Source organism: Trichechus manatus, unplaced genomic scaffold, assembly GCF_000243295.1.
Source record: "Trichechus manatus latirostris isolate Lorelei unplaced genomic scaffold, TriManLat1.0 scaffold00198, whole genome shotgun sequence".
Classification (NCBI taxonomy): domain Eukaryota; kingdom Metazoa; phylum Chordata; class Mammalia; order Sirenia; family Trichechidae; genus Trichechus; species Trichechus manatus.
This window is the reverse complement of record NW_004444134.1, coordinates 564,365-592,283: the sequence shown is the minus strand read 5'-3', so window position 1 is coordinate 592,283 and position 27,919 is coordinate 564,365. Positions and strand designations below refer to the sequence as shown.

Genomic DNA, 27,919 nt, shown 5'->3' with positions numbered 1-27,919 from the left:
CTAGTATCATAACCAAACCCAATGCCGTAGAGTTGATTCTGACTCATAACCACCCTATAGGACAGAGTAGAACTTCCCCATAGGGTTTCCAAGGCTGTAAATCTTTGTGGAAGCAGACTGCCACATCTTTCTCCTGCAAAGCGACTGGTGAGTTTGAGCCACTGACCTTTTGTTTAGTAGCCCAGTGCTTAACCACTGCACCAACAGGGCTCCTCATCTAACATAATAGCCCCAAAATATATGAAGCAAACACTGACAGAACCGAAAGAAGAAATAGACAGTTCTGCAGTAGTAGTTGGAGACTTCAGCGCACCACTTTCAATAATGGACAGAACATCTAGAAAGATTAATAAGGAAATGGAGGATTTGAGCAACACTATAAACCAACTCCACCACTGTCATGCTGTGATGGCTTGTGTGTTGCTGTGATGGCTTGTGTGTTGCTATGATGCTGGAAACTATGCCACTAGTATTTCAAATGCCAGCAGGACCACCCATGGTGGTCATGTTTCAGTGGAGCTTCCAGACTAAGACAGACTAGGAATAGAAAGGCATGATGATCTACTTCTGAAAATTACCCAGTGAAAACACTATGGATCACAACAGAAGATTGTCCAGTGCAGTATTGGGAGATGAGCCCTCTAGGTTGAAAGCACTCAAAATGCACAGTGGCCACAACAATGGACCCAAGCATTGTGAAGATGGTCCAGGACCAGGCAGTGTTTTGTTCTGTTGTACCTGGGGTCACCATGAGACTGAGCCCACTTGATGGCAACTAACAACAACATAAACCAACTAGACCTAACAGACGTATGTAGAACACTCCACCCAACAATAGCAGAATACACATTCTTCTCCTGTGCACATGGATCGTTCTCCAGGATAGACCATATGCCATGTCACAAAGCAAATCCTAGTAAATTCAGAAAGATTGAGATCATGCAGAGTATCTTCTCTGAGCACAGTAGAATAAATTAGAAACTAACAACAGAAGGAAAACTGGAAAATACACAGATATGTGGTAATTAAACAGCACACTGTTAAACAACCAATGGGTCAGGGAAGAAATCAGCAAAGAGTCAAATGAAAATGAAAAGACAGCGTACCAAAACTTACGAGATGCATTAAATGCAATGCTCAGAGGAAAATTTATAACAGTAAATGCCTACATTAAAAAAGAAGAAAAATCTCGAATCAGTAGCCTAACTGTACAACTTGAGCAAGGAGAAAAGGAAGAGCAAACAAAGCCCAAGGCTACCAGAAGGAAGGAAAAACAAAGATCAGAGCAGAAATAAGTGAAAATTCAGAACAGAAAATCAATAAAGGGAATCAGCAAAGCCAGAAATTGGTTCTTTGAAAAGATCAGTGAAGTCGATTGGTTCAAACCCACCAGCCTTTCTGCAGGAGAGAGATGTGGCAGCCTGCTTCTGTAAAGATTTAGAGCCTTGGAAACCCTATGGAGGCAGTTCTACTCTGTCCTATAGGATCGCTTTGAGTCGGAATCGACTTGATGGGAGTGGGTTTTTTTGGTATAGAAATGCAGTTGACTCCCCACAGGTAACATTGTATTAGAAAAAGTGTGAGTGAGAGAGAAAGCCTTGTGACTCACCAATCAATTCATAACAGTGATTGAAAACAGAGAGTTGTAGGGTTGGCCCATTTTTGTGGTTTTTAAGCTTGTAGCATTGAAAATAAAATATCAAGCATCATTTTAAATTTGTAAGATGTTTAATTTTGGTCCATTTTCAAATAGAAATACTTTACAGTTCAGCTATTACTTCCCATACATGATGGCATTTTATTCTTTCAACAGCCCTGCTAGGGTAAGATATTATTTTCCTCATTTGGTAGATTTTTAAGAGTGAGATTCAGCAAAGGCTGTGACTTACTCAAGGTAATAGAACTAGGCCTTCAGCCCAATTCTTCTGGGAAATGGGTCACACCATCTTAGTTATCTAGTGCTGCTTTAACAGAAATACCACAAGTGGATGTCTTTAACAAAGAGAAATTTATTTTCTCACAGTCCAGTAGGCTAGAAGTCCAAATTGAGGGCATCAGCTCCAAGGGAAGGCTTTCTCTGTCTGTCGGCTCTGGAGGAAGGTCCTTGTCATCAATCATCCCCTGGACTAGGAGCTTCTCCACACAGGGACCCCTGGGTCCAAAGGACACGCTCTGCTCCTGGCACTTCTTTCCTGGTGATATGAGGTCCCCCTGTCTCTCTGCTGGCTTCTCTCTTATATCTTAAGAGATTGCCACAGGACACAATCCAGTCTTGTAGATTGAGTCCTACCTTACTAACACAACTGCCTCCCATCCTACCTCATTAACATCATAGAGGCAGGATTTACAATATATAGGAAAATACTGGGAATCATGGCCTAGCCCAATTGATACACACATTTTTGGGGGGACATAATTCAATCCATGATACCATCAAACAACGCCAGTTGCCATCAGGTGTGTTCTGGCTCATGGCAGCCCTATGTGTTACAGAGTCAAACCGCTCCATAGGGTTTTCAAGGCTGTGACCTTTCAGAGGCAAATCACCAGGCCTTTCTTCTGAGTCACTTCTGGATGTGTTTGAACCGTCAGCCATTCGGCTTGCATTTGAGCACTTAACCATTTGCCACCCAGGGACTCCAGTCTCCCCGTAAGGCTAACAATATGTGTAATTTTGCGTATTCTAATATTTTGTAAATAATTGGATTAAAAAAGCAATTTAGGTCTTACTCCATCCAAGAACTAAGAGAAATGAGAAGAGACAGAGCTACTGCTGCCCTCTTGCCCCACACCCGTGGTGCCAAAGCTACCCCATGGGGCAAGGAGGACTCAGGCTAGCCTGCTGAGCTGAGAGCTGGTGCTTCCTGGTCTCGAGGGCCTTGTATGAGCAGTGAGTGGTAGCTTATGTGGTAGCTTCAAGTAGAACTATAGTGTGCATGTCCAGCTTGCCCTTTTTCCTGACAAACGGTGTATTCCAGACATTTTCCAAGTGATGCAAAGTTGTAAAGGTTTGTATAATGAACGATAAAGAGACCAGGAAGAATGAAGAGGTTGTGTTTATTTTTGGATAAAGAATCTGTACAAAACTATATCAGAGCACTGGATGACAAACAGTTTTTTGGTAGAGTGATAAAAGCAAGTATTAATATTGCCAGTGGAAGAGCAACTGACCTTATTGCTATTTTAAATGTTAATAAAATTTTCAAGTGAAAAAATAAGCAACTTAGAATTCAGATACTTGAATAAAAACTTTGTTACAAAGAATCAGAGAAACAAACTCCCGCGAATCAAAGGAGGCCTGGTTTCTGGCTGCCTCCTCCTCCTTGCTGCCCTGAGACTGCATGCTGAGACCACACGCCTGTGTGGTTGTGCCCCATCACAGACCTTGCAAGCTGGCATTACAGACATGAAGATGTAGACCGACACAGGGCGCTGCCTGCCCCCTGCCAGGGAGTGAGGTTCAGGTGTGTCAGGCACCCCAGTCCAGGCTTTCCGCCTCACCCTGCTGCCTCTTATTTCAATAATAATATTATTATTACAATACTAGTAATTTTAAATAATTTAAAAATATTAAAATAATCCAACATTGTATAAACTCAGTACTTTTTGGTTTTAATAATCTAAATATATTTCTGGCATGATCAGAAATTAGGCTTCTAAAAGATAGATGCTTCTACCTAGATTTCTTGTTATGTATGTGAGACTTTAAACTCCAGGTTAGCTATTGGCTTTTCACATATTTTTCAGCCTTCAGTTTTATTATGACTCAGTTGTTTTTCATTTCAAGGTCTTTTCTTTGGTGAAATGGCTAAAACTCACAATAATTAGATTTTATTTCTTAAATTTTGTTTGAAACCATATGTTGAGAATAGGGACTATACCTTATTACTTCTTTTCTATGCTCCACAGTAATGATCCCAGTGATAGGGATATAATAATTCCCAATAATAATAAAATCACACCAACATGTTACACCACCGACAGTGTGTCAGGCAGCTTAAGAAGCACTCCCCCTGTGTTAACCCATTTATCACAGAGTTCACACTAGAGAGTAGAGCCAGATTCCTACCAGCAGCCAGACTCCAGACCCATAGTCTTCAGCACAGCTTTTCTCATCAGCATTTACTGGTTTTGACTTATTTGAAATCTTTCTTAGTTTTTGAAATGAGCTTCCTGACATTTTGGAAATTGAACAGTTACTCAAACCTGTTTATAAAATATGTCCAAAAGTCATGCCTCACTATGTAGAACAAATACATTCATGGGCATATGTAGAATGAATCCTATTTTCTTGCCACTTTCACTTTTCAAATTGAAATTGTCTTCTAATGAAAAAAAATTTATGCCAAAAGACTAAATTGAAAAAAGTGAGTTTGATTCATCAGTTAATGTTAAATTAATAGCTTTCTACCTTTTAGTCTGAAATCCAGTGCATCAAATTTATAATGGTGAAATTGGTATTCTATGTTAAAAGTATAAAGTGTTCTGTGATATTTTATATTAATATCATAATCTCTTTTACACATCAGATTTGAACTTTTGAAATGGGGAGGAGATTTCCCTTGTCTTTATTTGAATCTCAAAAACTGTCTATGAAGCTTTATGAATGCTAAACTCTGAGGAATATAAATCCTTTCCTATAGATGGAAAAATAAGTCACGAAATCATTTCACTGTTATTTTCACTGCTGGACATGTTTTCTATTTTCAAAGGAAAGAGTTTTTCTACTCATAGTTTAAAAGCCAAGGGATCATATTGACTAAAGAAAAGGAAAATAAAAGGTGTCCTGGGGAGAAAAGTAGCTGCTGTGTAGGCTGGGCTCCTTCATTCAGACCCTGCATCCTCAGAGCCCCATCCCTATGACATCTGATGAGGAGTGCAGTGTAGGCAAGTCTTTTTTTCAACTGCAAGTTACTGTAAAATGTTTTTGTCACAGCTAGTGAAATGCAGAGTAGAATAAAAGTGGGGGTCAGTTATATGATTGGTATCTTTCTTCAAGTACTCATTCGTTTAAAAAAATCTGTTACCTGGCAAAAGACATTTGTCAATTTAGGAAGGATTGCACTAAATAAACGTGAAGAATTGGGATTTAAAACCCTTTCCCTGTCCAACAAAAGCTAATTTTGTTGCAGAATATTTAGTCCCTGGGTGGTGCAAACAGTTAACATGCTAGGCTGCTAACTGAAAGGTTGGAGGTTTGAGTCCACCCAGTGATGCCTTGGAAGAAAGACCTGGTGATCTACTTATGAAAAATCAGCCATTGAAAACCCTGTGGAGCACAGTTCTACTCTAACACACATGAGGTGGCCATGAGTCAGAGTTGACTTGATGACAACTGCCTAGATTGTTATCTGTCCTGCCAATGTTGATACAGTTTCTGGTTACTTTTTTTTTTTAATAGGCGGTAATTTCTATAATGTATCTTCGTTGTATAGTTGAATAATTTTCTTGAAAAAAAATACCCGATTTCTTTAAAGTAGTGTTTCAGTTTGACCCCCCCCCCCAAAAAAAAAGTACCTTGTGGGATATTTATAGTATTTTTCAATCTATTTTTATCAGTTCTAGCTAGTACTGATAACTGATTTAGGGCACAGGGGTTAAAAACAGGAAATGTGGTTTATAAAGTGGGTAGTATCTCCAGAGTTTCCAAAGTTTGATTTCTTACAGTACTGTCTGAAGAGTAGCGTGTTTCAAAACAACATTGGGCCGAGTACCTTGAACGCAGTCTACATAGACAGGAGTTGTCGGTCCAATTATGACAGGAAATGCCTCATGGAAAAGTTTGCATTCTTGGTATAAGTTCAGATGGCATAGCAGTTTTCTGTAAGCGTTCTTTCTCTCCAGCTCTATTTTAGACACTCTATACAGATTAAGTCTTCTGTAACTTTTAGAAGATTCTGTTTGACTTTTATATTTTGCTTCAAATTAAATTTTAGTATTTTAATGAAAAGTTTTTGTCAAATATCTGTTTAAGAGTGTTTTAAAATGGATTATCATATTTGAGAAGAGGATTTTGTATCATTCAGGATTATTGATTATAATTAATAATTATATTTAATCAGAAAATCCAAGTTAAGAAAATAAAAAGACATGAAGAAATCAGAGTAGAATTTTGTATGGCCTTTGGAATGACAGCTTGGCAGAATCCACCAAAACTAAAATAATTTTTTTAAAAAAAACATTGATTCAGCAATTCCACTTCTAGGATGATAGCTCACAGAAATTAGTCTATGAGAGTACAAGGATCTTTGTACACAGGTGTTCGTTACAGCATTATTTGTAGTACAAATACTTATAGGTAACCTAACTGTACAGCAGAAGGAGCCCTGGTGGCGCAGTGGTTATGCACTCTGCTGCTAACCGGAAAGTCAGCTGTTTGAACCCACTAGCTGCTCCACGGGAGAAAGATGTGACAATCTGCTTCTGTAAAGATTACAGCCTAGGAAACCCTGTGGAGCAGTTCTGCTCTTTCCTATAGAGTTGCTGTGAGTCAGAATCGACTCCACAGCAGTTGGTTTTTTTGTTTATTTAACTGTCCAGCAATAGAAGAGTAGTTAAATAACATGTGGTGTGTCCACACTACTGAACCGTGGGCAACTCCGGGAACCACATGGTAGGTCTTTGTGCACTGGCATGAAAGTAGGTTTGTGATGTGTGACTGAATGATGTAAGGTATTTCAAGAAGAGAATATATAGTGTAATCTCGTTTTTTTAGGAAAAAAGTTATGTTCATAGGAAAAGATCTGAAAGAATACACACCAAACTGTCAGTGGTGGTTATCCTGGGGAGAAGGATGAAGGAGGAGTTTATTGGACTTTTATTATTATATAAATTGATACTTCTCTGTTGTTTTAATTACTTTCGATAAGCATTTATATGTATTTTTTAAATTTTCAAATTAAAAAAGTCAAGAAGAAAGCCTTGATCAGTCTAAAATGTTCAGTATTCTTTGGTTTAATATGGGCATCTCTGTAAGAATATATCTAGGAATTTGTCCAGTTATTAATAATAAGAGGAATCAAGTCTGTCCATGTAACACTTTTTAATTTGTTAGGCATTTTCCCATATATCAAAGAAAGTATGCTAATTTTCCAGCTAAGCTTTAAATCCAGGTCATTCCTTATGCCTCTGTACATATCTAAGTTATTGTAGGGTCTGTTCCTTGAGATTGGCAGAATAGAGACATTCCCATCCTCTCTACATGTAAGGGGACCATTTTACAAACAGTGCTGAGGATTCTCATCAAGCAGAAGCCTTTTCCATCCCTTTGCCAATGTGGACCTTACCATTTACTGAACTTTCTTTCATGCAGTTGCTTTCTTGTGTGCTCACTGTTTCATAGATGATGTCAGGCTCTGACCCACGTGCAGGGTGATTACTGTTTATTCAATCTGGGGTCAGCCATGTTGATGGTGTATCACCACGTGAATGGATGCTCCCATGGAGTAGGAGTAGGACTGTGTTCTGTCAGTGCCATACCCTCAGCACTGGAACAGTGTCTGGCTATCATAGGCACCCAATAAAGACTTAATAGTGTGCCTATTCCAAAATCAAGTGCCTTCCCTGCTTGATTAAGAAAAGAAGATACAAATATACCAAAAATGACTTCTTTTCCATTTTGGCTTCCATGGTGGAGATATTTATTTGCTGTACGAGCTGATTTACAGGAAGCCCACCTTGCAAGAAGGACCTACAAGTTATTGCTCAAAGTAGAGATGAGCTTTGTTTTCTCCATGGGGAATTTCCACACTGGGTTACTAGAGTCATTGCTAAATGATATTCTAGATTGATCCTGTGTGGGTGGGGACACTTTTTTTGGCCAAGTATCATGACACATTCTAATTTCATATTCAGAGGCTAAGAGGAGATAACATGTTGTAAAAGCTATTTCTCCTTCCCTTGCTTAAATAACATGGAAAGTTGTAGGGGTTTACCCAAGGGGAACCTTTTAAAAACAGTACTCACTACTACATCATAATAATGGAGCATTCATCTCTAACTCCAAAAAGCAAGCAGTGTGCTTTTTTCCCCTGTGTATGCCGCCTGCGTTGTCTGTCCTCCCTCATCTGGTGGGTCCCCTCAGCAGGGCTTTTCGTTGCCATCACTGCTGGTGCTGAAACGGAAACCCAGGTTTTCTAACACGTTTCTTGATCGTTCCCTCTTGCCTCTCTCTAAGTTTTTAGTGCTAATGATCTGAGCATCTTCCTAAGTACCTAGCACATAGTGAGCACTTAGTCAATAGTGAATGATGTATTACATAAAATAAGTTATTAGTTTAACCAGAAAAATAATGCATATTTGGAGAGCAAATATTTAGCCTCAGCAATATTCTATTCTACTATGCTTTCTTTTTTCAAATTGTATGATTCACACAGATCCTGACACATATTTCAAAAAGACTATCCTTATTTTCTTAAACCCTGTGAGAAGTGAGAGATGCATGCTTTGCCAGAGAATACCTCCTTCTCAACGACAACTGAAGCATTTGCATTTCTGGTGACTATGGACACTGTAGACTCTTACTCAGAGTCACATTTTTCCCTGATGTTTATATACTCATTCATTCACGTATCACTTTATTTAAGAGGACTAAGCCCTGGGAACTTAGCAGTGACCAAGAGAGACATGGTCTTGTCCCTTCTTTTATTCGTTTGTTCAATATTTTTTGAACACCTGCTGTGTGCCAGCAACTGTGATACGTGCTGAGGATACAAAAATGAGGAAAATCAGGAATGATGCCTACCCATGAGGAGTTTGCAGTTTAGTAGGGGCGATAGATATTCAAGTAGTCACACGAGTAAGGGTAGAGCTGCGGCTGTGAGAAAGAAAGGTAGTGGTGGTCTGAGACGATATGGGAGTGATCTGTGTGCAGACACTATGAGAGTACAAAGCAGAATTGTTGGCAGTAGTAACCAACACTAATATCTCCCATTTAGGACAGCCTCGTCTGGCAGATTTATTGTTAGCCTGTTAAAAATATTTCATTCAATAAACATCTCTTTTACAAACGAGAAAGCTGTAAATCAGAGACGTTCAGAAACTGGTTTGAAGGTCAGCATCTAATTCTGCCTGATATTCACAGGCTGTCCTCATTCTGGCCAATGCCGATATGTCACCGTACTCGCAAGGCCTTCCCTAACCATCACTAGTATGTGATGTTCAGCCATTCTCTTCTAAACCAGGGTAAAGACGTATGAAAAAATAGTTCCACCAAAATTCCAACTCCCAAAGAACACTGTGTGAGACCAGCAAACTAAGAATCTTGTCCGAGACAGATCTCTCCAGTTGACGTTGTGTCTGGTTAGTTTGCTGCTGTCATGTTCTCATGTACAAATGCAACCATTAGCAGATCCTTCAAACCACCCAAAACAACTTGCCCACGCCAGGGTACACTGCTCCTGGGGAACAGTGAGCGACAGGACTGCATGGTTGAAACCTACACTTGGTATTTCAGAAAGAGAAACTAAAGTACTTTCTTCTAATTTTCATTCCTTTTATTTAAAAAAAAAAACCCTGAAATATGTATCCTGCTTCATGGTTGACCAAGTGCTCTTTACCGTAGGACTGGAAGCTCAGTTAGGGCAGGGATTGTGTCTGTTTTGCTCACTTTTGTATAACAAGCACGTGGTGGTGTCTAGCACCTCATAGATGCACAACAAATGTGTGAAGAATGTGAGGATAAACATGTATTACATTTCATTTTCATAACAACTTTGTTAGCAAAACAGATGATGCTGTCTCTACAACTTGCAGAGTAAGCACTTATCTGAAAGGTGAACTGATTTGTCCAAGGTCGTATCATTAGATAGAGATAAGCCAGAATTTAGATCCCAGTCTTTGACTCTACATTGAATGTTCTTTCTATCACCTCAGTGTACTTAAAAATAATTGTCAGCTATTAATGTTAATAATATTAAATTTAGAGTAAAATGTAATCAAAAGAGAAAGAACATATACCACAAAAATTAATTACAGTATAGTCTATCACAGTCATGGACCTTTTGAAAATGATACATTAATCAAAAATCAAACCCTGGCTTTACCCCCAGGTGCCATGATAAAAGTCCTTTTAAACTCATTCTGTATTTTATTCTGCTATCCAGTTTGAGGCCTTGGTCACTTTGATAACAAAATGTGTACATAGTTTTTCTCTTGACAGATTCAGGATCTTTCTCAGCATTCTTACTACCTCTTTCCTGCTTTCTCCATCTCGCCCCTTGCATCCAGGGAAGACACTGCCCACTTAGCTCTTGTTCTTGATCATTGCATCAATTTCAACTCTTAGTGACCCCATGTGACAAAGAAGAGCTGCCCCATAGGGTTTTCTTGGCTATAATCTTTATGGAAGCAGATTGTCAGATCATTCTCCTGCAGAGCTTCTGGGTGGGTTTGAATCACTGACCTTTTGGTCTGCAGCTGGGCAGTTAACCGATTGCGCCACCAGGGCTCTGCTGTCAGTTAAAAATCACAGGGAAAATCGGCTTCCTGTTTCCACAACCCCACATCGGTTCTCTTTCAGCACTGGGTGTTCACATGGCCATCCTCTGGCATGATTTCCACATAATTTCCTTTTCCCAGTCAGAAAACAGCAAATAGGCCACTCTGGTCACCAAAACGAAAATTTCTCCCTGCCTACTAGCTGTGTTCTGACAGAGGATGTTAGATAATAATACCTTGTGGAGTCCTGAGACTCCCACCTGCACTTTGCAGCTTCCACAGACTTCTTCACATACTGATTTATGACACAGCTGGCATCCTTCCACAGCTGGATTTTGAGCAACATTTTAAAACAGAAAACTCTCAGACAGTTAAAATCTGGTATTTTAACAGCTTAGTTTTTGTTTGTTTTTTTTTTCCTGTACTTTAGATGAAGGTTTACAGAACACACTAGTTTCTCCTTAAACAGTACACATATTGTTTTATGACATTGGTTAACAACCCCACGACATGTCAACACTCTCCCTTCTCGACCTTGGGTTCCCTATTACCAGCTTTCCTGTCCCCTCTTGCCTTCTAGTCCTTGTCCCTGGGCTGTTGTGCCCCTTTAGTCTCATTTTGTTTTATGGGCCTGTCTAATCTTTGGCTGAAGGGTGAACCTCGAGAGACAGTTCATTACTGAGCTAAAAGGGTGTCTGGGGGCCATATTCTCGGGGTTTCTCCAGTCTCTGTCAGGCCAGTAAGTCTGGTCTTTTTTTGTGAGTTAGAATTTTGTTCTACATTTTTCTCCAGCCTCTGTCCATGATCCCCTTTTGTGATCCCTGTCAAAGCAGTCAGTGGTGGTAGATGGGCACCATCTGGTTGTACTGGACTCAGTCTGGTGGAGGCTGTGGTAGTTGTGGTCCATTAGTCTTTTGAACTAATCTTTTCCTTATATCTTGTTTTCTACATTTTCCCTTGCTCCCGAAGGGGTGAGACCAGTGGAGTATCTTAGATGGCTGCTCACAGGCTTTTAAGACCCCAGATGCTACTCACCAAAGTAGAATGTAGAACATTTTCTTTCAGTTGATACCAGTTGACTAGATGTTCCCCGAGACCATGGTTCCCACAGCCCTCAGCCAAGCAACTGAATCCCTCAGGAAGTTTCGATGTGTCTGTGGAGCTCCATGACCTTGCCTTGTACAGGTTGTGCTAACATCCCCAGTATCGTGTACTGTCTTACCCTTCACCAAAGTTACCACATACCTATTGTCTATTTAGTGTTTTTCTCCCATCCCTCCCCTCCCTCATAACCATCAAAAACTGTTTTCTTTTTGTGTAAACCTTTTCATGACTTTTTACAGTAGTGGTCTCATACAGTATTTGTCCTTTTGTGATTGACTAATTTCACTCAGCATAATACCCTCTAGATTCATCCATGTTATGAGATGCTTCACAGATTCATCATTGTTCTTCATCGTTGCATGATACACCATTGTGTGTATGTACCATAGTTTGTTTATCCATTCATCTGTTGATGGGCATCTAGGTTGTTTCCATCTTTTGCTATTGTGAACAATGCTGCAATGAACATGGGTGTGCATATGTCTATTCCTGTGACGGACCTTATTTCTCTAGGATATATTCCTAGGATTGGGATTGCTGGATCATGTGGTATTTCTATTTCTAGCTTTCTAAGAAAGCGCCATACATTTTCAAAAATGATTGTACCATTTTGCATTCCTACCAGCAGTGAATAAGAGTTCCAATCTCTCTGCAGCCTCTCCAACATCTTTTATTTCCAGTTGTTTTTTCTTTATTCATGCCAGTAATGCCAGAGTGAGATGGTATCTCATTGTGGTTTTGATTTGCATTTCTCTAATGGCTAGTGATCACAAGCAATTCCTCATGTGTCTGTTGGCCACCTGAATGTCTTCTTTGGTGAAGTGTCTGTTCATTTCCTTTGCCCATTTTTTAATTGGATTGTTTGTCTTTTTGTTGTAGAGGTGTTGGATTTTCTTGTAGATTTTAAGGATTAGACCTTCGTCTGATTTGTAATAACCAAAAATTTTTTCCCAGTCTGTAGGTTGTCTTTTTACTCCTTTGGTGAAGTCTTTTGATGAGCATAAGTGTTTAATTTTTGGAAGATCCCAGTTATCTTGCTTATCTTCTGGAGTTTGTGTGTTGTTGGTTATGGTTTGTATCCTGCTTAATGCCGTGTACTAGGGCCTCTAGCATTTATCATATTTTTTCTTCTATGGACTTTATAGTTTTTGGCTTTATATTTAGGTCTTTGATCCATTTTGAATTAGTTTTTGTATATGGTGTGAGGTATGGGTCCTGTTTCATTTTTTTGAAGATAGACATCCAGTTTTGCCAAAACCATTGTTAAAAAGACTGCCTTTTCCCCCATTTGATGGACTTTGGGCCCTTGTTGAAGATCAGGTGACCATAGATGGATGGATTTACATCTCGGTTCTCAGTTCTCTTCCATTGGTCAATATGTCTGTCATTGCACCTGTAACAGGCTCTTTTGACTACTGTAGCTGTATAGTAGGTTCTGAGGTCAGAAAGTGCAAGTCCTCCTACTTTGTTCTTCAGTAGTGCTTATACGGGGCTTCTTCGCTTTTGATACAAAGTTAATAATTAGTTTTTCCATCTCTTTAAAGAATGTTGTTGGTATTTGGATCAGGATTGCATTGTATTTGTAAATTCCTTTGGGTAGAATTGTCATTTTCACAATGTTGATTCTACCTTCCATGAGCATGGTATGTTTTTCCATTTATGTAGATATCTTTTGGTATCTTGCAGTAGTGTTTTATAGTTTTCTTTGTATAGGTCTTTTACATCCCTGGATAGATTTATTCCTAAGTATTTTATTTTTTTTAAGGGGCTACTAAAAATGGTATTGCTTTCCTGATTTACTTTTCATCGTTCTCTTTCTTGGTGTATAGGAATCCAACTGATTTTTGTATGTTTATCATGTATCTGTTACTCTGCTGAATCTTTCTATCAGTTCCAGTAGTTTTCTCATGGAGTCTTTAGGGTTTTCTGTATATAGTATCATATCATCTGCAAATAGGGACAGTTTAACTTCCTCATTACCAGATTGGATGCCCTTTGTTTCTTTTTCTTGCCTTATTACTCTAGCTAGGACTTCCAGCACAATGTTAAATACAGGTGGTGATAAAGGGCATCCTTGTCTTCTACTTGTTCTCAAGGGGAGTGTTTTCAGCCTCTCTCCATTAAGAATGATGTTGGTTTTGCATAGGTACCCTTTATTATGTTGAGAAATTTCCCTTCTACACCTATTTTATTGAGAGTTTTTATCAGGAATGGGTGTTGAACTTCGTCGAATGCTTTTTCTGAGTCAATTGAAATGATCATTTGATTCTTTTCTTTCCTTTTATTTATGTAGTGGATTACATTGATTCATTTTCTAATGTTGAACCATCCTTGCATACCTGGAATGAATCCTACCTGGTCGTGGTGTATTATTTTTTTGATATGATGCTGAATTCTATTGGCTAGAATTTTGTTGAGAATTTTTGCGTCTATATTCATGAGAGATGTTGGTCTGTAATTTTTTTGTGTGTGTGGTGTCTTTGCCTGGTTTTAGTATCAGGGTTATGCTGGCTTCATAGAATGAATTCAAAAGTGTCGCTTCCTTTTCTGTGTTCTGAAATAGTATGAGCAGTACTGGTGTAAGCTCTTCTCTGAATATTCAGTAGAATTCTCCAGTGAAGCTATCTGGTCCAGGGCTTTTTTTGTTTCTAAAGTTTTCTTATTACCTTTTCAGCCTCTTCTTTTGTTATCGATCAGTTCAAATTTTCAACATCACTTTGTTGTAGTTTGGGTCGGTAGTGTGTTTCTAGAAATTTATCCATTTCCTCTAGGTTCTCAAATTTGTTGGAGTATAGTTTTTCATAATACTCTGTTGTAATCCTTTTTATTTCAGTTGGGTCTGTTGCAATGTCCCCCATTTCATTTCTTATTTGGGTTATTTGTGTCCTCTCCTGTTTTTCTTTTGTCAGCCTGGCCAATGGTTTGTTGATTTTACTGATCCTTTCAAAGAGCGAAGTTTTTGTTTTGTTGATTCTATTTTTCTAATCTCTATTTATTTCTGCTCTGATCTTTATTATTTCCTTTCTTCTGGTGGCTGTGGGCTTTTTTTGCTGTTCTCTTTCTATTTCCTTGTGTTGTGTAGTTAATGTTTTGATTTTATTCCTTTCTTGATGTGTGCATCTATTGCTATAAACTGTCATCTGAAGACTGCCTTTGCTGTGTCCCAAAGGTTTTGGTATGATGTGTTTTCATTCTGGTTTGATTCTAGGAATTTTTTGATTCCATCTCTGATTTCTTCTATTACCCAGTGGCTTTATAAGCAGGGTATTACTCAGTTTCCTTGTAATTGATTTTTTTTTTCCTTGCTCTTCCTCTTTGTTAATTTCTACCTTGATGACATGGTCAGATAAGATACTTTGTATTATCTGAATGTTTTGGATTTTGTTGAGGGTTGCTCTGTGGCCTAAGATGTGGTCTATTCTGGAGAACGTTCCATGGGCATTGGGAAAGAATGTGTACTTTGCAGCTGTTGGGTGGAGGGTTCTATATATGTCTGTGAGGTCAGATTGGCTGATTGTGCCATTTACATCTTCTGTATCTTTGTTGAGTTTCTTTCTAAATGTTCTGTCCTTTACTGAGAATGGTGTGTTGAAGTCTCCTACTATTATTGTGGAACTGTCCATTTCTCTTTTAAGTGCTGTTAAAGTTTGTTTTGTATATTTGGAGCTCTGTCACTGGGTGCGTAGATGCTTATTATGGTCATGTCTTCATACTGGATTGTCCCTTTAATCATGATAATAGTGCCCTTCTTTGTCTTTTATGGTGGATTTTGTTTTAAAGTCTATTGTACCTAAGATTAATATTGCCACTCCTGCTCTTTCTTGGTAGCTGTTTCCATCCTATGATTTTTAGTAAATTTACATCTTTGTTTCAAAGGTGTGTCTCTTGTAGACAGTATATTGATGGATCCTATTTTTTTATCCATTCTGTCACTCTCTATCTCTTTATGAGTGCATTTAGGCCATTTACATTCAGTGTAATTATTGATAGGTGTGAGTTTATTGCTGTCATTGTGTAGTGCTTTTTTACTGTGGTGCTGACATTTTCTTTGTTCTTCTTACTCTCCTGTGCTGAATTATTTTTGTTTGTGGATTTTTTTTTTCATTTCTTTTGTTTTTGTAGATTTTGTTTTTACTGAGACTTTCTATTTTTCTTCTTTATTTTGATGAGTAGATTTGGTAACTTTCTTTGTGGTTAACTTGAAATTTACCCTTATCTTCCTAGGTTTGAACCAGTCTATTACGACTTGGTATCACCTTGCCTTCCTCTCCATTAGAAGGTTCTGTACCTACACCATTTATTCTCTCTTTTATTGTTCTGATGTTGTTGTCATTTACAGATTAACCTCTCTGGTTCTCTGTTGTAATACTTTTGGTTTTGGATAGTCCTTGAGAGTTCATTTCCTAGGTTGGTATCTGACTGGTACAATCTTGCAGCCTAGGTTCAGGCTGTGGTCTGATGTTGTTTGTTCTCAGACCAAAGGACTCCCTTTAATAATTCTTGTAAGTTTGGTTTGGTTTTTACATGGTCCCTTAATTTCTGTTTATCTGGAAATGTCCTAATTTCACCATCATATTTGAACGAGAGTTTTGCAGGATATATTATTCTTGGCTGACACTTTTTTTTCTTTCAAAGGTTTATGTTTGTCATCCAATTGCGTTCTTGCCTGCATGATTTCTGCCGAATAATCAGAACTTAGTCTTACTGTTTCTCTTCCGTGTATGACTTTTTTTCTCAAGCTGCTCTCAGGATTCTTTGTTTGTCTTTGGTTTTATCGAGTGTGATTATGATATGCCTTGGTGATTTTCTTTTGGAGTCTGTCCTATATGGTGTTCGTTGAGTTTCTTGGATGGTCAGCTTTTCATCTTTCATGATATTGGGGAAGTTTTCTGTCAGCGGTTCTTCAGTGATCCTCTCTGTGTTTTTTGTTTTCTCCCCCTGTTCTGGAACTCCAATCGCTCGCAGATTTTTGCTTTTGATTGTATCCCACATAATTCTCAGGGTTTCTTCACTTTTCTTTGTTCTTTTTTCTGATTTTTCCTTAAACAGGGTTTGACTTCAATTTCACTGATCCTGTCTTCCATCATTTCAAACCTGCTCCTCAGCCCTTCTATGACCCTATCCATTTCTGAAACCTTGTTGTTTATCTTTTAGATTTCTGATTGTTGTTTTTATATGATTTCTAGTTGCGAATTTATTTTGGCATTTTGTTTCCTGAATTCTTCCTTTTTTTTGTCTGTGTTTTCAATGAATTTGTCTGTTTCTTCCTCGTTTTTGTCTGCTTTTTGCTTCAACTCTTGGATAGCTCTGAATGTTAGAGATTGAATTCCCTGTCAGGTAATTCTAGTGCCTTTTCTTCTATTAGAAAGTCATCTGGTATTTTATTTTGGACGCCTCCTGGAACTATCCTGTCCTGTTTTTTATGTGTTTTGATATCATCTGCTCTCTTCCGGACATTCAGTAGTTATTTTCTTCATTTATTGATTGTAGATATGTTTGTTTTGTCCTGCTTTTTTGTTTTATTTGGTTATGTCTTAGCAGGCAGGTTGTGCGGTCTTAGTTGTTTGCTCGACTGTGGGTACGATACATTTCACCTCCTTGTCCAATGGTCAGGGCCAGTCACTCAGCTATGATGCTGCAGGGCACGTCCAGCTGAAGGGGAGTCACTGGGATGGCTTGTTTGTGGCACGAACTAGGGCCGGCAGGGCAGGCCAGGAATCAGTGCAGGGCAGGTTCCCTTAGGCCATGCCTGTGCTGCTCAGGGGTGTGATGTTCAGCGTACAGTGCAGGTATACAGGAAGGAGTGAGGAGACTGTGATGTGTGGAGCGAAGATGGGCATGGGGAAGAGGAGAGAGAAACAGGAGCCGAAAACAAAAAAGAAAAGGAAGAAAGTGTGCTAAAGGAGCTTGCTGTTGGAGTGGAGACGTGAGAAACTGAGAAATGCGGAAAAACAAAAAGGAAAAAAAGAGAAAGGGAAAAAGAAAAAACAAATAGAAATTAGGAAGAAAAGAAAAAAAGAAATGCAAATCCCCTAGGGATCCTACCAGTGTGACTGAAGAAACCAGGGAAGTAGTTCCCTGGCCATGAAGTACAGCCTGGCTAGAAGGGGTAGAGATGTCACACAGTGCCAGGTATTCAGGAGACAGGAAGAGAAGGTAGGTATAGGGAGATGAGAAACTGAGAAATAAAGAAAAAACAAAAAGAAAAAGGAAAAAGAAATGCTCTGAGGGATCCCACTGCACAACTGCGCAGTCCGGCGAAGTAGTTCCCAAGCCGAGAAAAGAAAAAGAAAACAAACAAACAACAAACAGAACAAAACAAAAAAGCCCCGAGGATCCCACCAGCATGGCAGCGTGGGTCAGGTAGCAGTTCCACAGTCAAGCGGTGCTTCACAGCCTTTCAAGAAGGAAACAGGGCACATGGAGCCAGGTGTTGGAGAGAAAGGAGGGGAAGGTGGTGAGAGGTATGGAAGAAACCAAAAGAAGCTGAAAAAAGCAACACCAGCGACAAACAAATGGCACTCAGGGAGCTGGCTGTGTAGGCGGGGCAAATCCAAGTGGCACAGGGCTCAAGCTGTTGACTCCCGGCCAAGAGTCTGTGGCCGCAAGAAGCAGAGGAGGCTGAGCAGGGGTGAAGATGGGTGGAGGGTGGAAAAGCATATATCGCTGGTTACCCGTTGTTCTATCTCCTGCTAGGAGCTCCGTGAAGCTGCTTTCCCATACTCCCTGTCCACCGATCTCCAGTGTGGGCTGGGCAAATCCTAATGGCAGGGACCTTGCGCTTCCCGTCTGGCTGAGCTACCGCAGCAAGCTATGAAGCAGCAGAGGTCAAGCAGGAGGGAGAAGGATGGGGAGTGGGAAGGCGTATATTGCTGGTTACCGCGTGCTCTGTCTCCTGGGAGCTCCGTGAATCTGCTTTCCCATATTCCCTGTCCGCCAGTCTCTGACAGAATTCCAAGATGGCGAATTCATGCTGTGTTAGCTTATAGGGGACCTCTGTACATATCTCTCCTTGCTGTCTGTTCTCTGTCAGTTTCTTATTCTGTTCGGTGCTTGGCTGTGTTCTTTATCTCTTCATTTTGATGCTTAGGTTTCTAGGATTGACGTCTGTCTCTGTTTGACTTAGTTTTTCGGGTCTTTGCTGTGGAGGGACAGCGTGATGCTTCTGTCTGTAGCGCCATGTTGGCTATGCCTCCCAGTTTAGTTTTTTAAAAGCATTTTGGACCTGAATGAAGATACTGTAGATGCTGGGAGTAGATACTGGGAAGCAAGGCTGGGGAGCAGGGTATGTATTCAGTTTCTTTCCCCTTAGGCAGGTAACTGACTGTGGATGGAGTAAAAAGAGAAAGGAATTGAATTTCTTGAACTAGGAAGACCTCAAATACCTTACTGACTTCATGTTGTGAACCTGTAGATCTCGGTCCCGAGACACCGACACTTTCTGGTCCCTGGCCCTTTGCCCTTACTTTTTCCACCCCTACCCAAATATTTATCTTTACCATTTAAGAACTCCACAAAACAAAAATAACATATAAATGTTTTACAAATAATTTTAAATCAGAGCACAAAGAATTTTTTCACAACATAAAACCTTTTCATAAGGCCATCTTGCACATATTTGCTGCATATAACTTAGACACACATATGAACAGCCGTAAATTATGGTAAAACTTGGAATAACAGAACACTTTGGTGGTCTGTGGATATCCACGTATTCAACTTCAAGGACTTAATGTCTACCTACTTCTGACATGTGCCTACCAGTGCCCACTGTATAGTAGAATCCCAGGAAATTCATGTTAAATGAATGAATGGGAACTTTTAGGCCTTCTCTTAGAACTAACAACAATTTCAGCCCAGTAGGCAATAACAAAACTCTTAGTTCTGTATTAACATAGTGCTACCTTTTTGGAGAGAGGCAGTCCATAGGTTGATTCATTTTTATACTTGAAATTTTCCTACGAAGTTATAAGAACAGCATATACATTGCTTTTGGAGGCTATAATAGTATTTCACAGAGCTCAGCCTCGAGCCCACTTTGTATTTCAGATGTGTTAAGTTCAATGCTGTCTCTTTAAACCTTCACTGACCTAGCATGTGGTCTGACTAGGGACCCCTATTTCTGTTCACTTCTAGGTCCACAAATTTTCCCTTCTTTTTTCCAACACTTCCACTAACCTCTTGAAGCAATTATTGGTTGTTTTGTGAAAGAAGAAAACGGCAATTTCCATTTTTTTCTACTCATAAAGTCTCCAAGAAACACAAAATTTTCTTACTTGTTCAAGGTTAAGGCTGTTTACTCTTTCCAATATATTATCCATTTGAAACCTGTGATCAAGCTAACATGGAAGCCTGATTTTTCCCCCAAGTTTCGATCAACAGAACATGATTGTTTTGGTTGAAAGTATCTTGTGCTTTTATTCGTACTGCTCAAGCTTTGTCTTCAGAATTTTATTGAGTAATTTAGATTTATCTCTTTTACAAGGTGTTTTATTAGTAATGCTTCGTCTGATGGGTCCTTGCCAGGAAATGTTTTTCCTGTCAGGGTCAGAGTGGGAGTTGAGTTTTATAGCATACTGTCACTGAGCATGTGACTTTGTCTTCATTCTAAGTTTAATTTTCTGTTTTTTAGTCAGTACTCTGGCCTCATTCTTCTCTTTTGCATTGAAACTGTTTAAAAAGTTAAAAAACTGCCATCCCGTTTCTAGTCATCATTGCTAAAACATTGTCAGAACCCAGGCTCCTGACATTTTTTTCTCAGAGTAGCATTGGTGATGCCCTGGTTTTCAGTGAGGACAGGGACTGTTGAATTTATGACTCTTACTCCTTAAGCATCATTGCCCTAATATTGTGCTTATGTTTTTAGTAGCTATATATGTTAAGGTAAGTATTTGAGCTTATCTTCCACATGATTGCAGTTTGAAGGTTCTAGACCTGATCACAGGAATCACCATGCCGCCCTCCACTCATATTTGGAAGAGGTACCCAGAGACCAGTGAGAAAGTAACAGGAGGAGGTGGCCACTGGGTGGTCAGAGTCACAGCCAGACTCCCTCAGGCCCTGAGAGTTGCTATGGGCAGTCCACGGGACACCTCAGAGCACAGCATTCCTCTTAAACAAGAAGAAAGCATTTTTAGTCTCCAGCACAAGTCAGTTTATTTCACTTTCACATGCAATAGGCTCTTTCCTGCCTCCCAAATAAGACTTCTTACCTTGAAATTATCCTTTTTCTCAGGAAGAATCAATTTCTGGATTTTATTTAATTATTCCTCACTCAGTTTTCTCAGTTATTCCATCAGCAAAATAGAATTAATAATACCTTAACCTACATATCCCAAAGGAATATATATGAAATTAGCACCTAAAAAAAAATAATGTATTTATTTACACACCATAGTATATGACAGATTCAAAAGCTAGTTTTATATTTAGGATTGGCAAATACCAATAAAAAAAATAGTTCTTGATTTCTGTCTCAGCTTTCCTAAATAATCAGTAGGTTAGATGACATTATGAGAGAAGATTCTCCTTAACATCATCACTGCCAATATCCATAAATTTTCAATATAATAGAATTTTTCCTGTTGTTCAGAGAAGGAATTATAAGCGTGTGCACTTAATTATAGAAAACATTCTGAAATGTTCTTCCACTCCAGATGAAAGTAATTGTGTTGGTGTTACATTAAAGCAACATTTGTTTTTACATTTTTTTTTCCTTGTAAAATAATGATAATGAATGCTCTGAGTGAGCACGGTGAGTACCTCTTTAATCCTCATGTCAGCACTACAAGACAGGTACTATTATTAGACTCATTTTATAGGTGAGAAAACTGAGGCTCACAGTGTTCTTGCCAAAAGTCACAGCTAGTAGATGATAAAACTGGGGTTTGATCCAAGATAGTCTGACTTCAGACCTCTGTACTCTTAAATCTTATGTGTACCTGCTTCTGGGTGAATTAATTCAGTACCATGCTGAAATCTTGTATTTGGTCCGGTCTTTAACTCGCTTTACAGAATTTCATACTCGATGTGATTTTATCAGAAGTTTCTCCTAAAAGTGATTCCTTAAGATTGAAATAGTCATTCTGCATAATAATTTGACTTTTGGAAGTAGGATGGACCTACTTCCAAAGATATTTAACATATGTTTTAGAAGCTTTGTTAAACATCCTTCTTCTGTCCTCTGTGTTTTATCTCTTAATGGTACTATAGCTTTGTATGTGTATATGCAGGAAGAAATTGAAGGGCATTTTAAGTTTCAGTCTTGTGTCAGATGGACCAGCAGTTACAGAAGGCATCAACGGTGACAGAAATGAAAAAAAAATGAAAGAAAACTCTCAACTAATTTCACCTTTTTTTTTTTGGACCTGTGAGAAAATCATACTTTCATCATTTGGTCTCAAGAGGAAATAGACAGTGATGGTGTTATTTTCTGTTTCTCCTTAGACACCCCTAAGCAGGAGGATAGTGTACAGAAATGCCAGCAGGGGAGAGGGGCGGTTTGCATTCCTATTAAATGCTTTTTCCCTTCCCCCATCTTGATTTCAGGTGTCAGAAACTATTTAAAAGAAGCATTGGTGAATATAATTGCTGTGCACGCGGAGGTAAGCTATTATTAGATGTTCCTAAGAGATATGGCTAATTGAAAAAAGAGGCAAATTTGATGATTTTTATGGTGGTCTTTTTTTCCCTTCAGACAATCTCTTGGGTGTAAATAAAACAGTTCTAATGTCCTGTGCGTGTGGTTTATTTTTGTTTTGTTTTTGTAACTAAGAATATTTTTCTGAAATTGTATATGTTTTCGCTCATAATTAAAACTAAATTCATTAATATTTAAAAAGCAAAGAGAAAAGAGATTGGAAGGATGTTTTTTCTTTAAAGGATGTTAAATCCCTTATCTTGGAAAATTCATTAACCTCTTTTTAGCCAGTATACAAATCAATGTTCCAGCAAAGTGGTCTCACGTAGTGGTTGGGGTTCCATAAAGGTAGAAGCTTGTTAGAAAGATAGACTCAAAGGAGCAGGTTGAAGTTAGGAAGAAAATGTATGATTTCCTGTCAGTGGTGACTTAGGTCCATATAGATGTTGTTGCTTCTAGTTCATAATTCTCATTAGCTTCATACTAATATCCTTAGTGCCCTTATTTGGAGGAATCTTATGTGGAACATCGAAAGAAGAGACCACAGCTACCACTGTTACCACCACTGTGACTACCTACTGTCATTCAGTAATTTTCATTACTCACTGCTTTGCCAATATTTTAAGGCTGGTTCTTCCTCATAGATGAATGGGTGACCAGGTAAAATGGAACACAGCAAAGAGGTTATCTTTAGATATTTTTCACCGTCACTTACGTGCCTCTTAAGCTGTATGCCTACAATATAGGTTTATTTGAGTTTATACCACCCTCTGTACCAAAAATATCAGAGACTATCAAGATAAACTGAGGGGGGGGGAAAAAAAAACAGGAACAATTAAGGCTAAAACAAAAGAGTGACCAAAGAAAATGCTATCTGGTTCGTGAACTTGGCTGTAAGTTTGAAGCAAGTAGAGCAGAAAGGCAAATACGATATATTATCATTTTCATTTCTTATTAAAGGGAAATATATAAAGTCCTTTGTGAAAATGAGGTTTTTATATGATTTAAGTGAAACCAGAATTTATCATGATGATCTTTTTATAACTAGTAATATATTTTCAACCATGATTTTATCAAAAGCATAAAAATGCTGTCCTTCTTATGTTAGATTCTTATAAAATTCAGGTATAAAATTAATCAACAATTAGCAAAAGCATTTCTGTGGTAAGTGAACAGGTGGTAGTCAGAGGAACTGAGAAATATATGGGCATTTTTAGTGTTAATGATTCCTAACGAGATATTTTATTAATGTCCATTATCAATAACCATGAGATTATTTGTATCAGTGACTGAAAGTGGAATTTCTTTCATAATATATACTATTTCCCACATGATCTTAACTTGCCAAAATCTTCTTGAACGTTTGCATTGTATTTAGGTTGGCCCAAAGGTTTAATACTAGTGGCTCGATATGAAAAAAAGGAAAACTAAAAAGAAAATATGATTTCATTTTAAACCAAGAAAGTCACCTGTTTCACTAAATTACCTAATATAATAACTCCTACTTTGAATATGTCAGACCTTAAAATCTGAGCATGGAAACTATTTTTAGTGTGTCAACTTTAATAATACCTTTCAAAATTATGCTTGCCAATATTTTTAAGAAAATTGTTTTTGTCACGAATCAGTTAATACAACTTAAATATGTCTTTATCTTCCTTTCATTCATAGTTTTGGTCCTTTAAAAATATGGAAGGCATGTGAGTTATTTTGTTTTGTGTATTTGTTGTTAATAAACTAAAATTAGAAAAAGCCTGCATAATGCATGATTTCTTCTTATTTTAAACCTTTGATCAGGTGTTCACTGTTTCAAAGGAATTGGTACCTCGGGTACTGTCAAGGGTTGTGGAAGCTGTTTCTGAAGAGCTAAGTCGACTGATGCAGTGTGTTTCATCATTCAGCAAAAATGGAGCATTACAGGTACCCAAATCATTCAGTTCCATGCTGAACTTCTATTTTTATTTAAAATATACAGATCAGTTTCAGTCATCAATCTTATACCCAAAACCAAACCCATTGCCATCAAGTTGATTCTGACTCATAGTGACCCTATCATATAGAGACAGGTTTTATTTCATTTTCTTATAGACCTGATTGGAGATCTATATTGGAATTTTTCTTGTATAAACCATACCCATAATGTATTATCAATAAGCCTTAGAATTACTGTTCCTTTAAAGTAGAGCAAGACCATAAATATGCTTGTGAAATTATCTGAAGCAGATCCCTCCTAAAGTTTTGTGATTTTTCTTTTTATTTTACAACTGTCGTCAGCAAATTTAATTGCACAGAAATATTTAGCAATTTACTTTTAATAAGTTTTTCTAAAGCATTCCATCAGTTTGCATAAAAACAATGAATAATTGTCACTTTCCAATCATATTCCATCATTTTATGTACTAGGTATTTAAATTACATAATTACAGTAACAAATGTAACTACTATAAACCAGATAATTCTTGGTATGTATGGGACCTGACTGGTAGAAGTCAAGGTATGCAGACGTATTGAAGAGCAACCTCCTAGCTGTGAGCTTTCAGTGTGCTGGAAGCATTGTGAGTGTGTTTTTTAAAAGCAGTGGTGTTCTGCTTTCAGTAATGACTGAAAGAGCTCTGTTCAGGCCAACTACTCACATGTAATAACTGTAAACCTTGAGTATATTAAAAAAATCTGAGGGACTTCCAGCAAAATGGCGCTCTAGGCAGAAGCACCACGCCGTCCCTCCAGAGCAAAGATCCGAAAACCAAGCTGAACAGAGCAAACAGCAATCCTGAAACCCTAAAACATCAAATGAAGAGATAAAGAACTCAGCCAATCACAAAATGGAGTGAGAAAACTGACAGAGAATGGAGAGCGAGGAGAGATTCATGCAGAGGTCCCCGATCAGCTAACGCAACACGGGTCCGCCATCTTGGACTCCTATCAAAGACCAGCAAACGGGGTATGAGAAAGCAGCTTCACGAAACATCCAGCGGGAGACAAAACAACCGGTAATTTGCGATATATGCTTTCCCACACCCCTACCCTTCTTCACCCCCACTCGGCCCCCTCTGCTTCCCTCGGCGACAGTCTCTTGGCCGGAAAGCACCAGCTGCTTGGATTCCACCCACCCGCACTGGCCAGCTCCCTGAGTGCCTTTTGTTGGCTGCTGGTGTTGCTTTCTTCCGCTTCTTTTTATTTCTTCCTTACCTCTCACCACCTCCCCCTCCTTTTGCTCAAATACCTAGCTCTGTGCGCCATCTTTGCCTCTTCCTAAGGGGCTGCGGAGCTCCGTTCAAGTGTGGAACTGCTTCCCGGTCTGGGCTGCCACACTGGTGGGATCCTGGGGCTTTTGTTCGTTTGTTTTGAATTGTTTGTTTGTTTTCTTTTCCTTTTCTTGAGTTGGGAGCTCATTCTGACCGGGCAGTGCTACACGGCTGGGGACCTACAACGTCAGCTTGAGTGTACGTGCAAAGGGATCCCTGAGGGCATTTCTTTTTTTGTGGTTTGGTTTTGTTTTGTTTTGTTTTTTCTGTTTTTTTGGGGGACTTTGCTTGTTCTTTTTTTTTTTTTAATTTGTTTTCTTTTCCCTCTTTTTCCGTTTTTGTCTTTCTTCATTATTCAGTTTCTCATCTCTCTATACCTTCCTTCTCTTTCTGTTCCCTGAATACCTGGTGCTGAATACCTCTATGCCTTCTAGAGAGGCTGTACTGCAACACCTAGGAACAACTTCCCCAGACCTCGTAGCTGCACTGGTGGGATCCTTAGGAGCTTTGCTGTTCTTTCTTCTAATTTTTATTTAGTCATTCTTTTCTCTTTTTTTACTCTTCTTCTTCCCCTTTTTGTTTTTTTCCATTTCATACTCTCATCTCTCCACTTCAACGGCAAGCTCCCCTAGGACACTTTTTTGTTTGTTTGTATGTTTCTGGCTCCTGTTCCTCTCTCCTTTCTTCCATATCCATCTTAGCTCCACACATAACAATCTCCCCCCTCCATCCTGCCTACCTGCACCACCAAACAGCACAGGCACAGCCTACCGGAACCTGCCCTGCACTGATTAAAAACTTGCCCTGGCAGCTGTAGTAAGTGCCACAAAAAACCCAGCCCAGCAACACCTCTTCAGCTAGACCTGCCCTGTGTACCATATCTGAGCAACTGACCCGGCCAATTGCAGAAGGAGGTGAAAAGTATCGTGCCCACAGACGAGCAAACAACAAAAAACACACAGCCCGCCTGCTCAGACATAGCCAAAAAAAAGGACAAAACAAACAAATCTGCAATCAATAAATGAGAAAAATAACTATTGAATACCTGGAAGACAGCAGAAAATATCAAAACATTTACTAAAACAGGACAGGATGGTTCCAGTAGGCGTCCAAAATAAAACACCAGATGACTTTCCAGTGGAAGAAAAGGCACTAGAACTACCTGATAGGGAATTCAAATCTCTAATACTCAGAATTATCCAAGAGTTGAAGCAAAAAGCAGACAAAAATGAGGAAAAAATAGACAAATTCATAGAAAAGGCAGACAAGTTAATGGAAAATAGAGACAAAACAATGGAAGAATTCAGGAAAATAATGCAGGAACAAAATTCCAAAATAAATTCACAACTAGAACTTATACAGAAACAACAATTAGAAATCCAAAAGATAAACAACAAGATTTCAGAAATGGACAGTGTCATAGGAGGCTGAGGAGCAGATTTGAAATGGTAGAAGACAGGATCAGTAGAATTGAAGACAAGCCCTTGGATACAACTCTGTTCAAGGAAAACTCAGTAAAAAGAACAAAGAAAAATGAAGAGACCCTGAGAGTTATGTGGGATACAGTCAAAAGCTAAAATTTTCAACTGATTGGAGTTCCAGAGCGGGGAGAGAACAGAAAACAGACAGGATCATTGAAGAACTGCTCACAGAAAACTTCCCCAGTATCATGAAAGATGAAAAGCTGGCCATCCAAGAAGCTTAACAGACCCCATATAGGATAGACCCCAAAAGAAAATCACCAAGGCATATAATAATCACACTCACCAAAACCAAAGACAAACAAAGAATCCTGAGAGCAGCTCGTGGAAAACAAGAAATCACATACAAAGGAGAAATAATAAGACTAAGCTCAGATTTTTCAGCAGAAACTATGCAGGCAAGAAGGCAATGGAATGACATATATAAAATCTTGAAAGAAAAAAATTGCCAGGCAAGAATAATATGTCCTGCAAAACTCCCGTTCAAATATGATGGTGAAATTAGGACATTTCCAGACAAACAGAAATAAAAGGAACATGTAAAAACCAAACCAGACTTACAAGAATTATTAAAGGAAGTTCTTCGATCTGAAAACAAACAACTTCAGCTCACAGGCTGAATCTAGGATGCAGGATCTTACTAGCCAGATACCAATCTAGGAAATAAACTCTCAAGGACTATCCAAAATGAAAAGAAATACAACAGGGAATCAGAGCAGTGAATCTGTAAATGGCAACAACATCAGAACAATAAAAGAGGGAACAAACGGTGTAGGTATAGAACCTACTAATGCAAAGGAAGGCAAGGTGATACCAAGGAATAATCAACTGCTTCAAACTTAGAAAGATAAGGGTAAATTTCACGGTAACCAGAAAGAAAGTTAACAAACATACTCATAAAAATAAAGAGGAAAAACATAAAGTCTCATCAAAAACAAAACCTACAAAAACAAGAAATGAATAAAAATCCACAAACAAAAGTAATTCAGCACAGGAGAGTAAGAAGAACAGGG

The 27,919-nt window shown here is 38.7% G+C and overlaps 1 protein-coding gene across 5 annotated transcripts in view; it reads left to right on the top strand.

Moving 5' to 3' along the window:
- Positions 1–27,919, top strand: part of EXOC2 (exocyst complex component 2) — a 366,769-nt gene that overhangs the window by 317,854 nt on the left and 20,996 nt on the right. For all 5 annotated transcript variants that reach the window (XM_004387908.2, XM_023742032.1, XM_023742035.1 and 2 more), the window contains 2 exons: positions 22,090–22,145; positions 23,978–24,100. In XM_004387908.2, coding sequence (XP_004387965.1) covers positions 22,090–22,145; positions 23,978–24,100 — 179 coding nt within the window. The remainder of the gene's footprint in view (positions 1–22,089; positions 22,146–23,977; positions 24,101–27,919) is intronic.